The sequence below is a fragment of the Equus quagga genome, chromosome 2, assembly GCF_021613505.1.
Source record: "Equus quagga isolate Etosha38 chromosome 2, UCLA_HA_Equagga_1.0, whole genome shotgun sequence".
Taxonomy (NCBI): domain Eukaryota; kingdom Metazoa; phylum Chordata; class Mammalia; order Perissodactyla; family Equidae; genus Equus; species Equus quagga.
In genome coordinates this window covers 157,945,390-157,969,734 of record NC_060268.1, presented here as the reverse complement: position 1 = coordinate 157,969,734, position 24,345 = coordinate 157,945,390, and the positions used below count along the sequence as shown (strand labels likewise).

At 43.5% G+C, this 24,345-nt stretch overlaps 2 protein-coding genes across 7 annotated transcripts in view; one reads left to right on the top strand and one right to left on the bottom strand.

Annotated features, from left to right (window-relative positions):
- Window positions 1–9,039, top strand: part of NT5C2 (5'-nucleotidase, cytosolic II) — a 96,916-nt gene extending 87,877 nt beyond the window's left edge. For all 5 annotated transcript variants that reach the window (XM_046653704.1, XM_046653703.1, XM_046653706.1 and 2 more), the window contains 9 exons: window positions 1,433–1,516; window positions 2,572–2,613; window positions 3,750–3,857; window positions 4,130–4,196; window positions 4,912–5,082; window positions 6,555–6,606; window positions 6,714–6,774; window positions 6,926–7,102; window positions 7,956–9,039. In XM_046653704.1, the coding sequence (XP_046509660.1) occupies window positions 1,433–1,516; window positions 2,572–2,613; window positions 3,750–3,857; window positions 4,130–4,196; window positions 4,912–5,082; window positions 6,555–6,606; window positions 6,714–6,774; window positions 6,926–7,102; window positions 7,956–8,201 (1,008 nt within the window). In that variant the 3' untranslated portion in view covers window positions 8,202–9,039. The remainder of the gene's footprint in view (window positions 1–1,432; window positions 1,517–2,571; window positions 2,614–3,749; window positions 3,858–4,129; window positions 4,197–4,911; window positions 5,083–6,554; window positions 6,607–6,713; window positions 6,775–6,925; window positions 7,103–7,955) is intronic.
- A 5,161-nt stretch (window positions 9,040–14,200) lies between these two features.
- The window catches only part of CNNM2 (cyclin and CBS domain divalent metal cation transport mediator 2), a 163,122-nt gene continuing 152,977 nt past the window's right edge, over window positions 14,201–24,345 (bottom strand). For both annotated transcript variants that reach the window (XM_046649164.1, XM_046649174.1), the window contains 2 exons: window positions 21,498–21,682; window positions 14,201–20,798 (listed from right to left, as the gene is read on the bottom strand). In XM_046649164.1, the coding sequence (XP_046505120.1) occupies window positions 20,589–20,798; window positions 21,498–21,682 (395 nt within the window). In that variant the 3' untranslated portion in view covers window positions 14,201–20,588. The remainder of the gene's footprint in view (window positions 20,799–21,497; window positions 21,683–24,345) is intronic.

The following is a 24,345-nucleotide window of genomic DNA, read 5'->3' as shown; positions in this document are numbered from 1 at the left end:
AGCGTAAGTTTTAGTACGGTTTTTCCTGTTTGTTAACAGGCAAGAAGACCTAGTATTTCATTTCTCTTTTTAGCTCTAGTTGTAATAATAGCAGCTAGAGTGGATACTGTGTGCACAAATCACTGTGCTAATTACATGCATTATCCCATTTAATCTCCTGTGTAACTTGAGTTAGGTATTGTTGCCTCTGCTTTATAGATGAGGAAACTGAGGAATAGAGAGATTAAATGACTTGCCTAGGTTCATGCGCTTAGTAAATAGTAAAGCCAAGAGCCATATCTAAATGTAACCCAAATCATGATCACAGCGCTAGGTCATCTAAAAAATGAACATATATGTGACTGTTATTTAAACTGTCTTTAACCTGTCAACAGGGAATAATGAGGAAAGCTTTAAAATACCATAAAAGATATTAGTGGAAAACCTAATAAAATTTTTAAAAGTCTGTAGTTTAGTTAATAGAATTGTGCCAATGTTAATTTCTTTATTTTTATAATTTTACTGTGGTTATGTACGATTAATATGTTAATATTAAGGGAAGCTGGATGACGAACATATGGGAACCCTCTGTACTATTTTCAGAACTTTTCTGTAAGTCTGAAATTATTTCAAAATAAAAAGTAAACACACACACACACAGAACCCTAAGATGAGATACTTGTTCCTTTTCTTACAGAGTAAAAGTAGCAGAATGCAATATTTTCTCAAAGTTCTTTGGTAAAGATTTCATATTTTTTTCAGTCTCTCCTGTTTCCCCTCCATGCCCACCCCCATCCTTGTTTCAGGAAGGAGCACTGAGGGGTTCAGGAGTGGTCCAGGAGAATTTGAGTGAAGGAATCAATTTACTGTGAGAGAAGGGAAAGCTTTTTTTTTTCTGGTTGCATCAGGAATTAGAATTTCCTTATGTGTCTGCAGGTGGGTCTGGGCATTTCTAGGTTTCATCCTGCACAGGTCATTTCATTCTACAAGGTGTTTTATAAAACAAAAATATGCACAATGAGGCCATATCTAATACTCTCCATATAGAGTGTTTTGTGGGTGATGTTTAAAAGAAGCCTCTCCTGATGTCTAACATACCTAATTCACATGCTTTAAGAGATTACAAGGTAATTTAAACTCTTTCCTGAGGCAGACATAGTGAGGAAGGTAGAGATTTTTTTAATAAGCATATAGTCATTTATATATATATATATATAAATAGGAATCTGTATTTTAAATATACCATGTATACTACATATGTTAATTATGTAATTCATGCATAGTGATAGTGCCATCTTTTAAATGCAAAATTCTGAAACAAACCAACCCACCCTTAAAAGACATCCCCTATTCCTATTTCAGTGGACAAAAGTCCAGCATATGACTACTCCACATTGTAAACGAAAATATATTTGTGTTTTAGTGTTTTGCTCATAATCATATTACATTTCAGGGAAAACTGCCTTTGCTTCTGAGCCGGATGAAAGAAGTAGGGAAAGTGTTTCTTGCCACCAACAGCGACTATAAATATACAGATGTAAGTGTTTAATATTCATATTTTTTTGTTTATACGGAGGAATTATTTTGGCCTAAATAACTATGAAGATAATGAGGAGGAGAGTAGCTTATTAAATAAGGGTAGTTTTTGGTGATTTCCTTTTGAAAGAAGAGTGAAAAAAGCAAAAATATATGAGATAAGGGCTACAGCAGAGTGGTTCTCAAGTTTTTCTAAATATTTCTTTTGACTATTTTCCCTGATTGCAATTGGCTACTTCAAAGTTTTAATTTTGTGGTTAAAACATTTGTGCTTATTAAATTGGCTTCTGTGTCTCTTCGGTGCATCATTTATATAAACTTGAGCAGCCACATCGTGTCTTGCACGTGTACATGCCCTCACTGCTGTTGGGCACGAGATAGCAATAGATGGTACAAAGATTCTTTGACTCTTAGCCATCAGAATTTACTACCTCTTGACTTAAACTTTTTTTGTCATGATGAAAGCATGTAGAAAAGCTAATTTTAACTCCTTAACCTCATTTTCCTTTTGAAGCTCATCTTCCTCTTGCTGAGACAGTTACGAGTTTCTCAGGACTCCTCAATCTTCTTTATGTAAAATGTTGATTTAGAAATCTGGTGATTTGGAGTAATCAGTCTTACAAAGCCAGTGGTGCATTCGCTTGGTCGGTCTAGGGACAGTAGTAAGAAGGCCAAGCTATGTTAATTCCATGTAAGTCATTAGTTTTCTCTATGCCCTTACCTCTGATGCCCCTTACCTCCAAATATGTGTTCCAGTTCACTAGGAGAACTGGATAGGGGGACACGGATGAATCTGTACACAGTTATCTCCTAGAAGAAGCTTACATCCTGCTGAGAATGTCAGAAGTTTTTGTTTGTTTGTTATAATGAAACATTAATTTCTGGCTTCCACTGTCATGGTTTTATAAATTTTAGAGGAAACAAGAAAGTGATGAATCCTATATTGAAAAAGATATGTCTTATAAAAATCTTGTGCGTGATTTTTTTTTTTAGGTGTTATGTATCTTTTGCAGAAGTAGTATATGGATCTTATTATGTTGGATCTTTTTTTTCCAGAAAATTATGACTTACCTGTTTGATTTTCCACATGGCCCCAAGGTACTATATGAAACTTAATAGACCATTACTTTAGTAATAATGAATGCATTTACTCTTCCTGGAATATGGAGGGTAAGGACTTGGTCAGGACCCATCCAGAAATCTTCATTAACATTAGAAATAATACAAGAGCTAGTATAATTTAATGTCACTAGCAGCTTGAAAACTTAGTAGACAGAAATGAGAGATTCATGTGGTATTTAGTAGGATGGGATCAGAATATTTTATGCCCAAGAAATTCTATGCAGAATTGTTAAGTTTGTGTGATAATGAAAGGAATTTTCAGGTTGAGGAACATATCTGATTAAAAGAAACAGAGAATATGTATACGTCTTTGACACCTTCTAGATTCTGCTGTTAGTTATTGCTGAGTTTTGTGCCATGAGAACAGTTAACCTTGATATTTAGTAGAGAAGTCTTCATTCCTGCAGTATGGCTACACTTAGATTTAAGGAATACTCATTGCAACATAGTGACATACTTGTGGAATTTTAGTCCTAGGCTTCTTTGAATAGATGTCAGTAAATCCCTGTTTTGAGATCACCCAAAAGCACAGTATGCAGTGCTCTTCAGCTTGACCTTAAAAGGTGAATGCCATGGTTCCATTTCAGGATGGAGATACTGTTAGTGGGCATAACTTCTGCATTAGTGCTGTGATTAGCCTGCATGTGAGTCAAAGGCCAGTGTGTACCTAGAGCCATCATTCGGAGAATATAACTAGTAAAATTTCCTACTAATGGTTCCATGTTACTTTGTATACTTCACTCCTGATGCTGATCTGCCTCTTTCTTAATCTGTCTCTTCAGTATTGATTTGCATCTCTCCTTCGCCCCTTTGAGCCTCTTTTAGCCCATTTCAGAGTGTGAGCACACTTTCTTTCATATGTTAAATTGCTGTGAAATAAGTTAATAAGTAGTAGATGAAGTGATTTAAAATGTAGATTATTAGTCATTATTTACACTTTTCCCTTCCCTTCTAAAAGCATGTAGCTTTATAATAAGACACAATATGTTTTTAATAAACTGGTAGGATCTTCTGGTTATGCCTCATATTTCTAAATACCTTGAGGAGATTAAATAAATAGTGCCTTAAAATTAGGAGTGATGTTTTGGCTTTTGCTGATTCTCCTTCATCAGCCTGGGAGCTCCCATCGACCATGGCAGTCCTACTTTGACCTGATCTTGGTGGATGCACGGAAACCACTCTTTTTTGGAGAAGGCACTGTACTGCGTCAGGTGGATACTGTAAGTCGAGAGGATGATCTGTCTGCTGGCACATTGTCCTTCATGTTTCCCCTTTCCCCACTTCTACTTTCCCTAAGGACACAGGTATTTTTTTTAACGTATTACCATATATCTCTTGAAATTAAGGGTTTTGGTCTTAATTGAGATAGTCGAATAATTCAGAAGAATATAACTCAAGTGTCGCTCTTTTCTCTACCTAGCCAAGTAGCATTTTGGGTGGAGATTGTGATAGAATGATAAAGTATTACAAAGTTTGTATTCTCTTCTCACAGAAAACTGGCAAGCTGAAAATTGGTACCTACACAGGCCCCTTACAGCATGGCATAGTCTACTCAGGAGGTGAGTCACAGACTTCTCCACTTAGTCTAAATCTTTGCTCAGACCTCATTTTGAAAGCCTTGGTGTCCTTCTGGCATACTGCCACATATATGCTTTAGTATTCTAAAGATATCATCTACTGAAGGTAAATACTTCAGTCACCTACTAATGCAATAGGAGTCATGGCAAATGGGTTTGAGAAGTTGTTAGTATGTCCTAATGAATCTTTGATTTTCACTAAAAGGATTGGTTTTCCCCATCCTTCTTTTACCTATTTGAGGCTATTTCTCAGTGTCCTGGAATCATTTGTGGTGGTTCTCAAGAGATTTTCAAGGAGCCCCTATGGACACAGACACATATTTTGTTGGAGTGAGAAACAGTTGAATAAAGCCAACTTAATGGCAGATCTGTAATGAAAAATGGTGGTGGTACTTTTGAGGATTATATTCACTAAAGCTGAGATGTAGTTTTGTTGCTCTTGGATTTGGTGATCAAGAGCTCTGATCAGGACAGTGAAGCTGAAGGCCTTGGCTTAGAGGCAATAAAAAGAATGATGAAAAAAAGACAATGGTGGGTCTCTGTCTTTAAGAAAGGTGAGCCCTTTTTCTAGTCTGTTCCTCACATAATTTTAAGAATAAAATTAATGAGCACAGTATTTAATGGTTATGGTACTTGGAGCACTGGTTTTGATTATGGAGACATTTTTGTTTTCTCGTTGTTCATTCCACTGTTTCAGGTTCATCTGATACAATCTGTGATCTGTTGGGAGCCAAGGGCAAGGACATTCTGTATATTGGAGATCACATTTTTGGGGACATTCTAAAATCAAAGAAACGACAAGGGTGGCGAACTTTCTTGGTTATTCCTGAACTTGCACAGGAGCTGCATGTCTGGACTGATAAGAGTTGTAAGCAGCCATTACTCTTATTTTATAAATCTTTGACATAGTCAGTTTGTATCTAAATGGCCAGTTGTGAATTAATTCTCTTTGAAGAACCATCACTTTGTATGCAGGGGGTCAGAGGTGGTCAAAACCATGAGACCTGATATTTGGATACCTCCTTACCATCTAGCTGGAACTCCAGAATTTGAAGAAATATGGAGGTTATCTTGTTCAGCCTTATTCTTGAATCCCATCAAGGTTAAGTATAGAAGGTTACTGTCCCGAGTTATATTACAGTAGCAACTAAACTATGAATGCCACTTTCCTCTGTAGCCCCATATTTGTCCAACCACGCCTACGAGTTCCAGTCTCTGTGCTACCAGCCCCCTGTCTATGATTCTGGGCCATTGATGGCTCTGAGTGTTAATCGCCTCCTGGTAGTTTTTATTTGCTCTTCTGAGAAGTAGAGAATGAGGCCAAATTGCATTCTCTGAACTGAGCTGGACTGAATTGAGCTGTGGATCTAGTTGTGCAAAGATATGTGACACACAAGTTCTCCAACCCATCCTTTCCTAGCTTGTATCACCTGCAATGTGGTGAAAGGTACTGCCTCCGGAAGCTCGGCCTGCCTCAGGTGGTTACCCTGGCTCCACCACTTAGTGTCTTCATGTCCTTAGGCAAGTGCTAAGACATCCTGGGCCGTAGTTTCCTCAAATGTAAAAATGAAGATAATAATACCTACTTCATAAAGCTGATGAGACTTAAGTAATATGTGTATAAAGAAAATAGAAGAAATAACCCTTCTCAACCAAGGCTTCTCATCTGAACCACAGAACACAGAACATGATTTGAATGACTCTTAGTTCTCCCAAAGATGGTAGATAAGAAAATTTGTTACATACAATGGATGCATTAGGGCTTAATTCTCTTTGGGGAACCCAGGTTGAGAAAGACTGGAACACATGGAAAGCATGCAACAGATGCTGGCTGTTGCTATTGTTTGTACTTGTCAGTGGGATTTTCAGATAAGCTTTCATCCACTTATTCAACTTTCCATGTATGAAATTTTAGAAATCTAGGTGATTTGGCTCTACTTCTTAGACTTGTGACTCTGGACAGGTCACCTAATTCTCATTCTTTCATCTGAAAATCGAATTTTTAACACTTGCTTTGCTGATACACCTAAGATGGGGTTTGAATTGGCACTTTGTAAGCCTAGAATCAGCATCCATTTGGAAGGGAGCATTGTAATCAGTGGTGTTTAGTAGGGGAAAGGCAGTTAAGAGGAGATTGCGTTCATCTGCCGCCAGACTCGAAGCAGGTATCGGTGGGTTTTCCTGAAGAGGGAACAGGAAGTCATTTTATACACTCACCTTAGCTTTACTTCTCAGTCATATCTGCAACCTTTTACTTTAGTTTCAGGAGCCATTAAAAATTGGATGCTTTTTATTTGATTTATTTAAAATATTTTCCTTTTCCTTCCAAACCTTAACTAGCCCTTTTCGAAGAACTTCAGAGCTTGGATGTTTTCTTGGCTGAACTCTACAAGTAAGTTTCCTGATTCTAGAAATTTCTTTCCTAAAAACTATCTACCTCTTCAGGAATCAACCTAGGGGTAAGAGATGTCCTTCATTTGATTTTTCTTTTGTCTCCAGGCACCTTGACAGCAGCAGCAATGAGCGCCCAGACATTAGCTCCATCCAGAGACGTATTAAGGTATCCAAATGGGATTTGGGAGAAAACTTGGAAAATAAATTAAGTTTAAGTGATTTTCGTATTTCTGATTTTATATGGGGACTGGCACGTAGCCACTGCTCAATAAATATTTTGTGAATGAACTGAGACTCAATCTTGTTCTTTGTTTTAGAAAGTAACTCATGACATGGACATGTGCTATGGGATGATGGGAAGCCTGTTTCGCAGTGGCTCCCGGCAGACCCTCTTTGCCAGTCAGGTGATGCGTTATGCTGATCTCTATGCAGCATCTTTCATCAATCTGCTGTATTACCCATTCAGCTACCTCTTCAGAGCTGCCCACGTCTTGGTGAGTTAATATAGCCTTAAGCTACCATTTATAATTAAGATACACCCTTTTTTTTTTTTTTTTTTGAGGAAGATTAGCCCTGAGCTAACTACTGCCAATCCTCCTCTTTTTGCTGAGGAAGACTGGTCCTGAGCTAACATCCATGCCCATCTTCCTCTGCTTTATATGTGGGATGCCTACCACAGCATGGCTTTTGCCAAGTGGTGCTATGTCCGCACCTGGGACCTGCACTGGCAAACCCTGGGCCGCCGAGAAGCGGAACGTGCGAACTTAACCGCTGTGCCACTGGGCTGGCCCCTAAGATGCACTCTTAAGGCTGAGATCTGCAGCCAGCTTTGTGGGATGGCACAGGAGAGTTTAGATCATTTCTTTCTAATGTGCAAAACATGGTTGCACGAAAAGGGGTCTTTGAGAAAGTATGATCAAGATAGAATGTCACAGAGTATAACTTGACTCTCTGAAGTCTACTCTATCGATAATGTTATTTGAGTGGCAGACTTTCCTCTTTGTTAGTACTAATGGAGACAAATGTGGGTTTTATATTTCTGTGTTCTGATACTAATCTATGTTTAGGGCTGATTTTTGCTGTGAAATAGAAAAAAGAATCTCTTCTCTCCCATCTTACCAGTTTCAGGCTATAGTAAACCATCTGGGCGGAGTTTTGAAGATTGGGAAGAGAGAAGATAGGCAGCTGTAGGTAGTTCCAGGAAGATACTTCAGTATCTAAATTGGCTTGGCCTTGGTCCGTTACAGACATCCCTCTGCAAGGCCACCTAACAGAGGGAGAGGGGTTAGGATTTGAGAAACAGCTGTTTTGCTCCGTCTGCTTTCTGAACTTCTGATTTTGTTCTAGATGCCTCATGAATCAACGGTGGAGCACATACACGTAGATATCAATGAGATGGAGTCCCCCCTTGCCACCCGGAACCGCACATCAGTGGATTTCAAAGACACCGACTACAAGCGGCACCAGTTGACACGGTCAATTAGTGAGATTAAACCTCCCAACCTCTTCCCACTGGCCCCCCAGGAAATTACACACTGCCATGATGAAGATGATGATGAGGAGGAGGAGGAGGAAGAGGAGGAAGAAGAATAAGGAGGAAAACCAAAACTCTGAGCACCCATTAAACAAGTTCACGGGACTCTCAGGAGCAAAGGATGTTCTTCTGTGGGTTCTCGTTGGGGGGGAGCTCCATCAAAGGTATATCTGGAAAGGTTCTGAAGACTTTAAATATTCTAATCATAGGGACATACTTGTATTAGTTTTGTGTGTCTGCACTCTTTGCAGATGGTTCAAAATAGTAATGGAGTCTGTATTGGAAGTGAGGGTAAACCCAGGCTGAACTGCATGCAGATGGCTCCATCGTGGCTTGTGACACTGTTTCCTTGTCTTATTTCATCATCATTATGTTGTAGTGTATCTGGATACACTAAGGGTGGTGAAGGGTCTCAGAGTAAAGCAAGGACGACGATGGGAAGAGGTCATCCAAAAACACTGTTATGTCACAAATTGTGCTCTTACTCCAAAATTCATCTTTTTCAGTGCATTACACAGTATTGTATATCCGTGGCGAAATATATTGTTTTCATTATTAAATGTAGTCTTCTGTTAAGGTCCAGGTTCCTTTTACAAGCCTTTAAGTGTCCTCAGTAATTCTGGTAAGGCTGCTGTCTGTCAGTGGCTTTGCAGAAGTGTTCTCTACTTGCTGTAGGGCTGGTCTAAAATGGACTGCAACAATTTCATTTTGAGGTAAAAGTCTTCATCCTTTTCTACAGTTTTTTGATTAATAGCGAAAATGTTTATGTTATCCAAACACATAATCTTTTTTTCATCTGGGATAAATCCAAAGGCAGAATTTAGCTGAAAGAGGACAAAGGAGCAAGCCCCCCCCCCCAAAAAAGAAAAAGGAGAACCTTCTTCTATTACAGCATAATGAGTAAAATTCATTAGTAGGGACTATGTTGTGTTGCTCATGCCAACCCATTCCAGCCTTCTCTATCCTGTAGGGTTGACTGCTGTATTTCAGAGTGAGCGTTAGAGGGTAGGAAGAGGGCTCTGTAAGCCAGAACCTTACTATGAAGCAGAGGGCACAATCCATGTGAATAAATTCACTTCAGAATCCCAAGTGAAACCACTTCTTGTCGTTTTGAGCAAGAATGGATCATTACTGTATACTTTAGGGTATTACCAGTACAGTGAAAGTTGTTAAAACATTTTTAACAGTGGTGTACACTCTTACTTTAAACTTCATAGATTTCTTCATTCTTATTGTTATTGGTCAACACAGGAGGGTAGATTAGCTGCTCTAGAATTCAATAAAGTATAATATTTATAATACTGATTTTGACCCCTTCCTGTAGCACAACTGTAATAACTATTGGTCTTCAAGTGGGTTTGGGTTTGACTTAGTGACATCGATTTGATACTCTCTTAAAGGAAATATAGTCCAGCATGATTAATTAATGGTTAAATTTATAGCACTTAAATAGGCCTCAATTTTTTCATGGAAAGTTTTGGTACAGGACTGTGTGGTGAGGCTTTTTTAAAAAAATCACTTTATAGGAAGGAAAGACAGAAACTTAGCCAAGGCCATGTTACCTCATCACTTTCAATATATAGGGCTTGACATTTAGTCAAGAAACATACTTTGTAACTGGATCTGTCTTTTAGGAATATATGCTACTTTAAAAGTATCAGGTTAGAAACGCTATTGTTAATAGCAGTTAGATGCTGTCCCTGCTTTAAATTTTAGAGAATGTGTTTAAGAATAACTAATAGCTGGGGTGACCACACTCAAGATGGAGATGGTGCCCAGTTTGACGTGGTCTTAAGTTTTCTCAAAGTGAGATGATATCTAAGTGACTTATTACAGCTACAGAGCTAACTGACAATAGTATATTTACATATTTTCCCTTTTAGAGCAAGGACCAACATGATCACTTTGCTTTAATTTACTACGAGTTTTGTATTGTTACCTACATAAGATCTTATCTGTGTAAGAGTTTCTTTTTAGCCAGATGTCTCTCTGGCAGTGGGTCCACAGATTGAGAAGTGGAAAGCACACATTTGGAATAAGTAACAATTCCACTGCTGGTCACAGCTTTCTTCAGAACCACCAAAATGTTTTAAAGAGGTAGGGTTCCATGAGAGTCTAAGACCCAGAGCAGAGCAGAGCTTCTCTGTATGCTATTCCTGTTAGAAGAACATGCTGGGGAGTAAGTGCTCCATGGGCAGGCACTCGGCGCAGCTGCAGTTGGGCTTGTTGAAAGATGAATGTGAGTTTCTCTCTGTTGCCAATAGTTAAGCAAGCTGAACTTAAAATGTATTTTAATGTATCCTTTTTTTTTTTTAAACCTGAGGCGTTTTAGACTGAGAAGACTCCCAACTCTTTTCAGAATTTCTTTCCTGGGTACTTGGAAAACACCACTTATTTTCAGACTCTGTAAAGCACCAGGCACCTCTTGTTGGGTGCTAGACTGAATTCCAGTCTGAGGGCATGTGTGGGCTAACAGGGACCCTGCCACACCCAGCATGTGATCAGAGGCACAGCAGTTCCTTCTGCAAGAGGACTTGCCCATACATTCGTCTATAGAGAGAGTTAGTTAAAGCTCAGATGGTGTATTTCAGAAAAGTTGCTTAAAGCCGAGAGAGTTTAGTGTGCTATTTAGACCTTAGGTTTTCTCCTACCGTAAGCATAGCTCTGCTGAGACCTAAAATAAGAAAGCAGGCCCTTCAAGCTGCCCCTTCTAAATAGAATAACTTAGAGCTACAAATCCTTCAGTCATGTATTGTTTTTGAGCAACCACTTTAAAGCCACTTGCAGTTACATGTCAGATTTAAAAGTACTTTGTCCATGTTTAGATATTTCTAAAGCAGATTTATTTAAGAAATATTTTGTCAACAACTTTAAAGCCCTGCAGTTTTTCCAAGGCTTCCAGAGCATTTAAAAATACTCTGCTTATTCACCACAAATAGCCTGAGACAAACAACTGCATATTTAAGTCTGCATTAAGGGTAGGAGCCTTGTCCACATTCCATGTTATGGAAACTATTTAACCTTTCTTTGATGGTGGGAAAAATGGTAACTATGATCTAGCTATTGCCGTGCAGTTATGGGCCCAGTTGCTCACTTGGTTTAGTAGTTCACATATCAGTCCTTAGGTTTCTCATGACATTCTTTCTTGGTGACTAGAGCATCAAGCTGTTCTTAAAGTTTTTCCCCAAATGGAACAGTTTCAAATAATACACAACTTTGGGAGGCCCTGAGAATGAGATCTCTACCATGGAGCTACCTGAGCAGCCTGGAAGACAGAAGAAAAATGGGGCACTAAAGAACAGGAGGACATGCACGTGCACAGCAGCCAGGAAGGAAGCAGGGCCAGGGGACTCGAGGAACCCACACTGTCCCATCCTACACTTCCACTCACAGTGAAGCAGCATCTCACACTCTTCTCACTGCTGAGTATGCAGAAATAACAGAAAGCAAGGCATCTAGAAAGAGAATGCATTTGCTTACAGAAAGAACAAGGCAGCTTTTCTCTTTAACTTGGCAATCTCAACCATTTTTCCCTGTCCTCAGACTCAGTGTCTTCATCCCAAGGCCACAACAGTCTGACTTTTTCCAACAAAGGGATGTAATTTCAAAAATGAAATATATACAGTAGTTTAAGTCCCTCTGAAGAACTTTAACACAAAAAAGTACTCCCAGTTGAACATAGAGCATTTCATCTCAAGCTTGCTAACTGTTATTGCAAGTCTAAGTAATCTGTATTTTCCAATTTAAAACAAAATGACCAGTTTTTAGTCTGGTCCTTTTATGTTTCCTCCCACAATGTAAGATACCTTTGCTCTATTTTATTACCAGAAAAAAGGTGGATTAGACAGATTGCTTCATGAATCAAATTAGGTACAAATTTGTCTCCCATGCTCTGCCCTCCCATTGAGCTCTTCCTAAAGCGATGTCTGCCCAGGGCTTCAGAGGAGGCCTTAAGAGTCTGGGCCAAGATAAACTTCACCACACACACTGGAGCCCGAGCAGCTGGGTGCACGTTCTTCCCATGAAGGACGGCAGCAGTCCTTCAAGGTCTCACAAGTTCCTGAGATACTTGAAAACAGGATTTGCCAAGCAAACCTTCCCAACACTGAAAAATGGTTATTAAATGTCCAGTCTTTTTTGAGAGACGGTTCTCACCAGAGGTAATCTTTGACTGTGGGTGTGGGTATTTTGAAGCAAGTAACTTCATTTTTGGACCCACTGCCCTCAAGTCAATGATGTAGCGGAATTGTGGTAGGGAGGCTGCTCAGTCTAAAAATCCCTGTCATGTGTTGGCCTGTTCGAGCGCTTCCCAATCACTAATTCCTTTGGAGGGAAAGCACTTTGACAAAAAATTCTGGCAGCTGATTCCTCAATCATCCACCAGGGGAGATGGCATTGCCACCAGAATGTCACAGACAAAGGGCCCTATAGCCATTCCTTTGTTCTGCAACTTTCTGAAAGAGCACAGATGTGAGGATCTTGGAGGGAAAATGATGAAACAATCATACAAAGAAGGCGAAAGAGTTTATTAGCCATCTAACATAATTCAACTTTCTGGCTTTAATAAGGAATCAGCTCTTTATTAAATTGAATTACCTTCAAAATGCATAAAATAAGTTTTCAGAAATCAACTCTAGGTCATTCAGTTTGCACCAGTCACTTTCTCTACAAGACCCTCTGATCACACTCTGTCCTTGGAAGTGCTGCGTTGAGAAGAGGTGCTGGGGAGCACAATTTGTGATAGGAAATAGAAACCCCAGAGCTTTTTCCATAATAGAGCTTAGAAATGAGCCAACACTTGGGCACCCCATGGATGCAGAGGGCAAGTTAAAATTGCCTCTATTTTCCTTGGAGAATTTCCCAATTTGAGCTCAGGACTCATCTAGACAAACTGAGTAAGTAGGAAAAACTAAGCAAAGCAGGCAGCTGGGAGAGGATGTGCTGGAGGAGGAATTCCTTCCCCAGTTCTGCTGTTGCTCTCTGTTCTGCTTCTCAGGAAAGGTAGCAGGCTCCCGAGAAGGCGACACTTCACTGGAGCGTAGAGCTACCATGTTCTACTTTTCAAGAAATTGGGGATAATGACTGGGGAGGTGGGAGTGGTGGTTAGATCAGACAGCGGCTCAAAGCCAATCTTGTCAGCAATTCTTCACTGAAGTGCCTCCATCTGCAGGACAAGGATGAGTAAAGTAGACCACAAACGTCATGGTTAAACATTACAGTGGGGAAAATAATGGATCAGTCACCAAGAGGTTCAATTCTCAGAGCATGAGCCTCTCTGGAATGTAAAATAGAGATTAAGTGTAGAGGAAAAAAGGATTCCAAAAAGATGTGATCTAGGAATGGATCACAGAGGGGCCTTGAACCTCAAGGGGAAGGTGTTTAGGATCTGGTCACATGAGTGAGGAGGGTAAAAAGGGATAGCAGACTTGAAGTGACGGGAGAGGATGTGGGCCAGACACACTGGATTACAGGAGATGTGAGCTGCCCACTGAATCCCGAAGAACAACTGCACTTGACTCACCACACTCCAGCCCGGTGTTTCAACTTGAGGGTGAACCATCTGTGCCTGCTGCAACCTTTCTCCTAGGCTTCACCTAGCAGAGGACCTACAGAGCCATTCTCATCTTCAAGAGCCAATAGAAAGACTTGAATAAGGCCTTTGGTCTTGCCCAGGAAAAAAAAAACAGCTTAGATATGTGCTCAGCTGAACTGTGTCGTATTACTGTCTGAGCAGCAAATGTCTAGGGTAATCTGAGTGGATACTTCAGTGTCCTTATCTAAAATGAACTCATGGAGGACAGGCTACAATCCTTGCAAAGCAGGACACCCCCTCGAATTGGCGGTACCAGGCTATGAGCTGGAGGCAGAGTTCTGGCACCCAGTTCTCTTCTGACATAAGACTTTGTGGTGTACGTCCAAAGGAAATGCCCTGATGTGTTGCCATGCTGACAACTAATCCCAGCTTTCCCACCAGTAAAGCCATGCAGTTGGGCAGGGGACCGAGGTTGGTGTTGCAGAGATGAAAGGGGAAAGAGGGAACACACATCCGCTAGAAGGGTGAACAGAAAAATCATCATTTATCTAAATAGAATAATAGAAATGAACAAAAACCGTTTAAAACAATCACAAAATTTACAAATAAATTGGTACAAAATAAATAGGAGAGATTGTAAATCTACAACATCATTTGAATTATAAAATGCATTCATTATGACAATCAGCTCATGAAACCTATACATGTCATTTGTGCTTATTTAGGTTTATGTACACAGCTCTGAATACTGTGTTCAGAAAACTTCACTGCAGAAAAGCATGAAATGTACACTATGATACAGTGAATAAAGGCTGAGGAGGATGAGAATCAGACACAAAGCAGGGTCTTATTTGAAGGCCAAGGCAATGTTGGCATTGGGCCTCAAAACCAAGAAAAGGCATATTAGAAGCCCAGATGGGCAGGCAGCCTCCATGGCCCAGAGAGATGGATTCTGCGATCCAAGGTGGGAATTAAGAGGCCATCACTGTTGTAGCGCCAGGCCACTGACCTGGTTTGAGAGGGCAGGAGTGAGGAAGGAGGCTCTGGTCTCTCAGCCATGCTGTTCCACTACACAGAATGGACCCAGTCACCAGGAAACCACCTCGAAAGTATTTCACGGAGGTACTTGAGAGGCCCTGCCACAAGATAGGAGACCTGCCTCCATCCTCATCCCAGACACTGGTCATCAGGAACAGAGGTGGGCCCAATAACGGGCCAGGGATGCGAGGACCAACCTAAGAGCAGCAACCTGCTTAAAACAAAACAGCAAAACCACTGTCCTCTCACCCACTTGGAGACAACAGAACCCTAGGCTCCATGGATGAGGGGCTCCAGAACAGATCTCGTCTTACTCACAGACGATGTACTAACAGTAGAGGCATATGTACATAATAAATAATAATATAAAATAAAGCATATACATTTGTGGATTTAAAGGACTCCAGAAACAAGAAAAGTCAATGAACTGATACACTCCACCTACAGAGTAGACTTCAGACACGGGGAGTAATGAATCTGAAACTAGGCTGGGGCTCTCTGGGGAACGAGAGTCCTCAGGCCTTATTCTCCCCCAGTCCCTTCTGCTCTGGGAGCCTGAGACCAGCCATTTATACCCAAGGGGCCTGGGCCTCTAACAAAAGGGGCAGGCACCCAAGCTCCACAAGGTACATTTGATAGTTCTCTCCAGGGTTAATCTGAAGAGGAAGCTGGCCCCCAAAAAATAACTTCCCAAGGGAATCCATGTTGGTCTGTGGGCGAATGCCAGAAGATACTTTGCCGAATGAGGCAAAGCAATACTCCCAGTCATTCTTCCAATTTGTTCACATTTAACACCCGGTGGGTATTAAAACTCAAGAAAGTTTTAACGTGTACTCAAGTCTTTCTTACAGTATATGTTGGATCTGTGTACATATAAACCTTGGCACACAAACTCCTAGAACTTTACTCTCTTGCCACTAGAAACTTTGTTTTCATGTTGCTTCAAGTACGGCCTGGTATTTCCCGTCAAAGATATTTAAAACAATTCTAGTGAGATGATGTCAGTGGCTCTAGCATAGACAAAGAGAAAGCTTACTTGAGCTGAGCCAACCACAAAGATCTAAGAAGCGAAGAAGGTCCCCAGCTCAAGATGGTGGGAGGAAAGCTCCTGCAAGCTCTGCAGCTGACAGAACTGCGTCGCCTCCTCTTGTCCTTAGGGCTGACCAGGGGCTCTGGAATTTTCAGACAGGGCAGAAGGAAAATCAGGACATAAGCATTCACTGCAGGAAGAAGGCCTGCAAGTGGCAGAGGAAGGCGTCCCCCTGTCACAGCCTGGGGGAATGGTAAAATCAGCAAGCTTGGCATGGGTGCCCCACTCACCCTCAAGTGGAGGCAAATGAACATCATCTTGGAATTCTCTGAACTCATCTCGCCTATCAGCCCACGCGAATACAAAAGAAGAATGAAAAGATAAAGATTTGCAAATGGCCCTGAGGTATAAAAATCCACTGAGTAGGTTGCTCATTGATAAATTTACATCGGAAACATTTCTGAATCCCGAAATCGCCTTCATATTGAACTCTCCAAATCCCTCCTAATTCTGGGTTAACCTGTAACTCACCCAGACACTCTTGCTGGACAGAAGCACCACTGACTAGCCCACCATCCAGAACAGAATCAAACCTGATCCGGGACAAGAGGCTGTATCCTCAGTAAGAAAGTGAGCACAGGTGCCACAGAAGCCTCAACACCCTAACCCGCCAGCTCAGCTTTGGAGTTCTCCTCAAACTCCTGCAAGAAAACCCTGTCTCTGGGGTCGGAACCGAGAGGGGAGCTGTGCCTGCTGCCCTTGCCACCAGGAAGCATGCGTCGTGTGATGGCACCAAGCCAACCCTCCCTGGCAGCCTCTTGCCTGGAATCCCAGGGAACAAGGTGAGCACCTCCTGCGCCAGCCCAGATGAGTCCTCAGCCTGGGATCACCCCTGGGGAACACTGAGGAACCCTGGTCTCTGGGCCCAGGAGAGGCAAAGATGGCCACGGATCCCTGGTTTGTTTTCAGAAGATGATGGGGTTTTGTTTTTATTTTTGACCAGCTAGGACACAGGCTCAACCAGCCAAGGCCTACTTAGGTCTGTTCCTCAACATGAGAGAATCTGAGGGCAGAAGTTCACAGTCCCTGCTTAGCCTCCATGCCTGTTGCTTTATTTTCTAGGGAATGCAGCTCTACCTGTACCTACCACTATTTTCCTAGAGTGGTAAAAGCAGCCCTTTAGTCGTACGGTGCTGGGGATAGCACAGGTAAATATATTCACAGTTAATGTTCTGTTTTAGTGTGAAGTTTTGCATACAATGCTTGCACAAAAGTTCTTGAACTAAGATCAGAAAATGGCAAGATGCCATACTCCCTCCCGCTTGAGGAAGCCAACCATATCAGCAGGAGCATGGAGCTCTTTTCCAGAAGTGAGGTGAGGAGGGAGGGAAGAAGAGAGTTAAATGGGGTGTGCTTTCAAATTCAAATTATGTAAGAGCCAAAGCTTAAGCTAGTTAATTAGCACCCCAATATCCATGTGGAAATCTTAAAGTTCTGTTTTCCTAAGAGTTTAAATATATGACTTGCCTGATGAATACAGAACAGAGAGAAATAAAGGGAGACGACCTCCAAGGAAACAGGAAAAAAGCCCCTCTCCTGCATTAAGAGAAAGCAGATGATCCTGGGGACATCTGGCTGCCAGGGGTCCGGTCTGAGATGGAACCCGAGAGATGCCAGAGTGGCTGCTTAGGAGCAGGAGGAGGCCCGGTCCGGTCCCACAGAGCTGGGGCTAGAGAGGCCACCACAGAGGAGTGAGGCCCTGGGTCTGACAACAAGGGCTCCATAAGAATTCAGGACCCCAGGACCTGTGTCTGCTCCACAGCCACGCCCCTCCCTGCTTACCAAGCCAGGAGTCCTCAGGGAGGACAGCCTACCAGCAGTGCTAAGAATTGGCCACTGCATATCGAGGTCTCAACCATTTGATGGACTTTCTCTGCCTGACTCCCATTTACTTATAGACATGAACTGCATAGACCTTCAAAGGGAAAATCATTCTGCTGCTGCCCCAGAGAAGCCTCGAGCCAGCGCTTCTCCTTTAACAGCCTGGAGTTAGTTTCCACAGGGAAATGGGGCCGGAAGAGGAACATGGTCATTCAGACACTGAGTGTTATTTGAAGGGTCTTGAGCTTTCCCCAAAGCAGATGTAACTATAGCCAAATGTTAGCCTTCATTCCTCCAGGGACCACAGAGGAATTGTTTTAGATTCCCTGTTGTTGTAAAATAGTGTGAATAATCAAACATAAAGAGTGGTTTATAGAAAATAAACTTGGGAGGCTAAAATTTCATCCTTTGGGACCCCCACTGCAAAGCCACCCCTGCCATCTCCTTTACAGAGAGGACTTTTCAAAAAGCCACCACACTGAGAGATAAGGCAGTACTGAGAAGTTACCTGTTCCTCCCCGAAGTCAGAGGGACAGCAGCTGGAATCGCTCCCCACTCCCCCCGCTCTCACAGAGCTCTAGGATTCCCGAAGGAACAGTGGGGCTCTGAGAAAGATTCCATACATTAATTCCAATTCCAGAGGCTTCTTGCAGGAGCAAAGCACCCCGAAACAAACTGTATGTGGAGAAGTAGATAAGCCGGGAGAGGCGGATGGGTCAAGGCCCCTGAAGGCCAGACGAACCGCTCCCCGAGGCCACAGGGAAGGCAAGTGCTGTCTGGGTCAAGAGTGTGGCGTGGTTGTTGGGGGAGAAGCCCCTCCCCCCACCAGGCCCAGGTTTCACCTCGTTTCTGGAAACTCATTTCTGCGCACCCTACAGATAGTCCCAGTTCCCACATCACACTGGGGTTGTGCTCAGCTGGATGCATCTTAAGAAATGGAGACCTTTCAACTTAGATGGATCTGTTTATAAAAGGGGATACTCACGGCACAGGGTCCCACCAACGTCAAGTTACACAGTAGGGCTGCATCCCATGGCGGCAGGTTGGATGCCAGCAGCAGGCCACTGAGCCCCCTTAAAGGGCACCTCCCTGCCTCTCTACCAGGGGAGGCCAGCACTTCCCTCACTAAGGGGCCTGACCCTTTCTGAGGAAGACACTCCAGGACTGACATACCAGAGGAAATACTGCGCCAAGCATGCATACGACACTGGTGCCAGCAAACTTTTCACCAGGAGGCAAGCCCAGCACACTGCTGGTTATTCCCGAACCACAGGTCCCACGCCCACAAAGCCCAGCCCGGGGTGCACATTTCCACCTTGAGGAGAGAGGAGAAAACTGCCACTCAGCCCCAGGGCTTCCCTCTGTTCAGTGAGACCCAATGGAGAAGATGCTCTCTTCTTAGCTAGGGACTGGGTGCAGTGTGGACTGACAATGCTATATGAAAACGGTGGTCAGTATAAAGTCATTTCAGTGTACGAACGTTGCCAACAAAATGCACATATCCCTTGGGCTAACACTTAACACACAAATAAGATAGTTAAGAATTCAGTCACTCAAGAAGTATCTCCTGACATTAATTTCACTACATGTGATGAATTTGGTATTAAAATAAGACAGAGACACACATGAAATGGCCACGACACACATTTGGTTTCTGAATCCCTGTTTGGGGCCAAACTGACCCTGGCTGTACAGGCAGCCTCTCTGGCGTGGGCCGTATCTGAGGCGGGAGGCACGGAGGTCCTCGGGCGGGGGACACAGCCACTGCTGGGCCCCACAGGCCCAGGGACAGAGGGGAAGAGGGACAGTTGGCTCCCTGGAAGGAGGGGTGGGGGCTGACAGTCCCCAAAGTTCCCTCCTTTGAATACATGGGTCTAGAAATGCCTTCTGGGCATGGAGCACAGAGCACAGCTGGAAGGTCCAAATCCTTTTCTGACAATTCCTTCCATCCCGGTGGGAAGAGGAGCTTGACCTTCACACCACGTGTTTACTCAAAAGCCCTGTGGAAGATTTCCATTTGGCATCTGTGTAGCAGCATCTTGGGTTAACAAGAGCAAGGATGGGGAGGTGGGTGACGACGCTCTGTAGGCTGGGGCACTGGGTCGGGGAGGAGGCCTGGCTGAGCCGGAGACCCCAGGCTGTAGGAATGTCAGGATGAAGTCAACTCGCCTCTTGCCAATGATAAACCGTGGGTTTAAAATTCATTAACATTCATTTTGGAGATAAAAATTCCTTAGAGTGGGAGCAAAAATCACATTCCAAGCAAATATTAAACCTTTCTAAGGGAAAGGGGCACAGTTAAACACTAACTTAAAACGACGCTGAGCTCAGAGGCACCCGCAGGTCCCTGTGCAGGCTCCACCCCGCAGAGCCGCCAGACGGCAGGTCTGCGGCGTCACGGCTCTCTTCATTCATCCTTGATGTTCGACAGCGACACCCACTGGGGCACAGAGGAAGGGTGCCCCACCCTGGGAGGGCCAACAAAGGCCGCCGGAGGGGCAGGTCCATCCTATTAGGGTCACATCATGGGGTCACAGCAGAGTTCAGACAGAACCCTTTAAAACTCTGCAAAAGACACTTTTTAAAAACATGATCTCTCGAAAAAAAAAATAAATTGCAATAATTTTCAACTTCATGCAAATCGAGGAAGGAGGAGAGTGAGCAATGATAAAAGGTACAGCTGAAAAAATAAACATGATTCTATTTGGGTGGAAGAAGTTCACCACCAAGATCTTGAACGCCACGCCCTAGCTGTCGATTTCACATCTCTAGTTTCCATCCTGCCCCTCTCCATCCTCCTCTGCTGCTTCCAGGAAGGGGACAAAGTCTTTGGTCTCAGGATGTTGCAGGATGCAGCATGGCACACAAGCTCACACTAATGGGATTCATGGTCAGATGGAGGCGCAGGCCGAGCAGCCCGGCCGGGGCCTCGGGGGTGGGAAGGTGCGGGCCGGCGGGGTGCCCCTAGATGGCGCCCTCGTTGTGCAGGCTGTGATTGGCCTTGGCGTGCGTCACACAGTTCTGCTCATTGAGCAGGTTGGCCGTCTCGTCTGGCAACCCATCATGCAGCTCCGTAAGAGTCAATTCAATTTTAGTGTTTTCACTGTCTGAAGACTGAGGAGTTTTGTCCATCCGGGATGCCATCAAGGCATTTTGGTATTGCTGTCTTGAGATCTGGGGCCAGGAGATGGCACAGAAAACAAACCAAGATAAGGCTTATTTTTAGCTTCTCTCCTCTAGACATCATATTACACATTAAATCCTTTGAAAGGCCCCTAGGAGTCTCTCTAGCAGAAAAACCTTGAGTTCAAACTGAGCCACTTTTTAAAGTTCAAGATGACTCTGGCGAACAAGTCAGTTTTTAGTGATATAAGCCATTTCCAAATTTTGTCTCAAAATTTCACAGAGACTAGAAATTGGAGATAGGCTTCCATCAGCTAAAGCTGGTTCATTCTCCAAAACATGCCTTTACTTCAGACTAAGAAAAGAACCCTGTCTCCAGGGTAGGAAATAAGTGAAGGTTGTTCCCACCCCATCTGGGAGAGTGTTCTGAGTCTCCGACCTCAGCCGTGTCGGGGCCAGAGTCACTAGCACCGTGAGCTCATGAAAACTCGCTGAAATAGATCTACTCTTTTTCTCACCATCTGCAGCTCTCATTCCCTGAAGAGCCGACATCTGATCTGGCAGCCCATCTCACAGAGCCAAGCAGATCGATGTTTTTCCCAGCCTGAGTCCTGGGCACAGGAACCGGAGGCAGGACACCCCCACATGGCAAGGGAAAGCTCAGTGGAGGGGCTGGGGAGCCGAACAACGACTTGCTGTGGAAGTTGACCTCTAGCGGCCAGGTTCAGCCAAGCCCCTCTCTCCGCTTACCTTAACAAACTGCAGATCAGAAAGGGCTCGCACTGAGTAATCTGGGACGTAGACTTGGAGGAATGAAGAATTGAGCTGGTTATTGCTGCTCCCCAGCGTCGGTGTCATTGCGTCAATCCGGTCACTTCGACTGAGAGAGTCTGAGTGATTCAAGCCACATGGGCGAGGAGGTGACTTGTTTTCACCTGGAAAAGTAGGAAAAAAGCCCAACAACCTTTTAAGTGAGGTAGATATAACCAATCAAGTCAGCTCTTTATTTTCCAAATAATAAAAAAGTAGTTATTAATCGACAAGCTCCATCAAGGTGTACCAGAGGTCTCAGCCATACGGCTCAGCACGCAGGGCCTCCTACAGCCCTCTCACTGGCCTCTCGTCAGTGACGGGTTCCTTTTAGTCAGCTGCTGGCCCTGTGCACATGAACAGACACAACCTTTCCCAAGGCCCCGACAGTAAAACCCTGTGGTGTACACCTGCGTCCGGAGCATCGCCAGGCGCTGTGAAACACACAGACCAGGGGAGGCGAGGCCCAGGACGCAGAAGCTACTTGAGACAACACACTGGGCTATGAGAAGGCGGCGCTTCATTATTCTGCCAGAAGCAAAAGCAAAGGACTCTTGAGAACGTTCATAAATCAGTATACATCTTAAAGGGATCAAAATAGTTCTGTCTGCTCATACCACACCCCCAGCCAAACCTATTATCTTTGTTTCTGATCCCCAAAAAATCCCCCTGTCGGGCAGCCTGAGGATGTCTCAGGATTTCAAGAACCCTAGGAGACACCACACCCTTGAAAGGTTTGGGTAAGTTCTCTCAGGTGCTGGGGGATTGCTCAGTGAGACTGACAGTACTCTTTCATTACAACAAAGTCCAAGCAAATTCAGGTGAGTCTAAGTGTTGCTGCTCTTAAAGGCAAGTTCACTGTAGCTTCTAACAAATTTTATTTAAAATATTTTTTTATTTAAAAAAAAATCCAGATTTGCTTTTCTAATCAAATCGAATGCACAAATATTAACCAGGTGCCCATACTGGACAGGCCCTGAATTGCATAATGTCACAGGATGGGAAGGGACCAATTCTCCCACGTGGTGGTTGAGTCCTCTTTGCAATGTGTCCCTGACAGATAGTCCCACAGACGAGCTGGCCCTTGGCTGGTCCCAACCTTCAGTTATTGGAAAGTCTATCATCACGCCCCACAAACTCTTACTTCTCAACTTACAATGACAGTCTCCCCTCCACTATGCAGCTCTGAGTAACTTTCATTCCTGTGCTACTTGAAATAGCCTCAAAAGTCTGAAGATAGTTCTGTTCTCCTGACATCTCTTTCTCCAGGCTACATACTTCAACAGTTCTTCACCTCACATGTGTTGCCCCCCCCACCCCATCCTGACCCCGATCTGAGATTCCATTCAGTGAACGTCCCTCTTCAGTTATGACACCCAGAACAAAACAGGGCAAGTATTCAAGGAAACTCAGATGACGAGTTCACTTTCTCCTAAATTTTTCTCTACAATTTTTATGTCATGAACCAATGGTTTTCCACCACTAGGCAAAACAGAACTCAGAGTAGCAGTTCCTCTTGTTGCTTCCACTTATCTTCAAAGAGAACAAGGCAAACTAATAATTTATCAGATGTTTTCTATTGTGCAGAACAGCACTCTGATCAGATGACCCAACCTTGTTAAGCTTCAGATTCCTTTCCATAAAAGGCAGAAAATAATTGTACCTACCTCACAGGATCTGAGGGGGATCCAAAACCAACGTATACAGTGCTTATGTATACAGCACAGCCTCTGACAGCCAATGAGCACGCAATAAACGAGCCTTATTAACATGACGCTCTTTCCTGTTCCCTTCATCCCAGCCCGCTCCACCACACCCACCCTCACGACCAAGCCTTCCCACGCCGGGGAGAACTTCACCCCGCTGTCAGAGCCAACAGTTCTTTGAAACAAGGGATCCCACTGTACCCCGGGCTTCAGCCCCAAATCCCATCACCATTTCTACAGACGCCTTCGAAAGGGTGTTTCCTTCAGTGTGTTAAAATTTAAAGGTTATAAAAACAAAACATTTACAGAGGACTTTGTTTATGGATCGGACCCTGTGCATTAATTAGCAGGCAGAGTTGAGCCCTGACGTAGCACTTCTGAGTCTCCTGTTCTTTTTGCCCGAGCTGGACTCTCTGGTCTCCCACGGTATCTAGACCTGCAGACAGCTTCCTCTCATCCCACCACCATCTGTTTTCGTGAGACGGGCCGTCTCCCTTGCCAGGAGCCCACTGCCCAGCGTCATGGCCACGGTCTGGGGAAGCGGGCCCCGTCCTCCAGGACCCCGCCTTCTGCAGCTCGACAGGTCCCCAGCACGATCACCGTGCAGCGAGGCGCAGGAGTAACCACACCAGGGAGGATAAAGTTTAAGCGGCCACCCCCCAGCTCACATCATGTTTTGTGGCCAAATTTATGTGTCAGAATTTTAAGACAATAATTATGAAAAAAGCTTTCAATTTTAATTCTTCTCTGCCTTCTCAGAATTGTTTTCTTTCTACTTTTTGTCTCGTTTTATTCATCCTACCTAGGAATCCTTTCTTTTTGCTAGGATGTCAGAAAGATATGATAAAGAAACATTCGCAGCCTCCTCCCTCGGAATCGCAAGGCACCATTTGGAATTTATTTGGTATCATATTATTGTAATGCCATCCCTGAAGGCCTGGGCCCACAAAATGGATTTTCCTATTACTGGCTGGCATGGAGCAGGAAGAGCTAAGAAATCTCTAAGTTCTATAGAAAAAATAAAATGCAAATGACATCTCCATGAGCTTCATCCAAAAGTCACTCTACTTTAGCATCTGTGA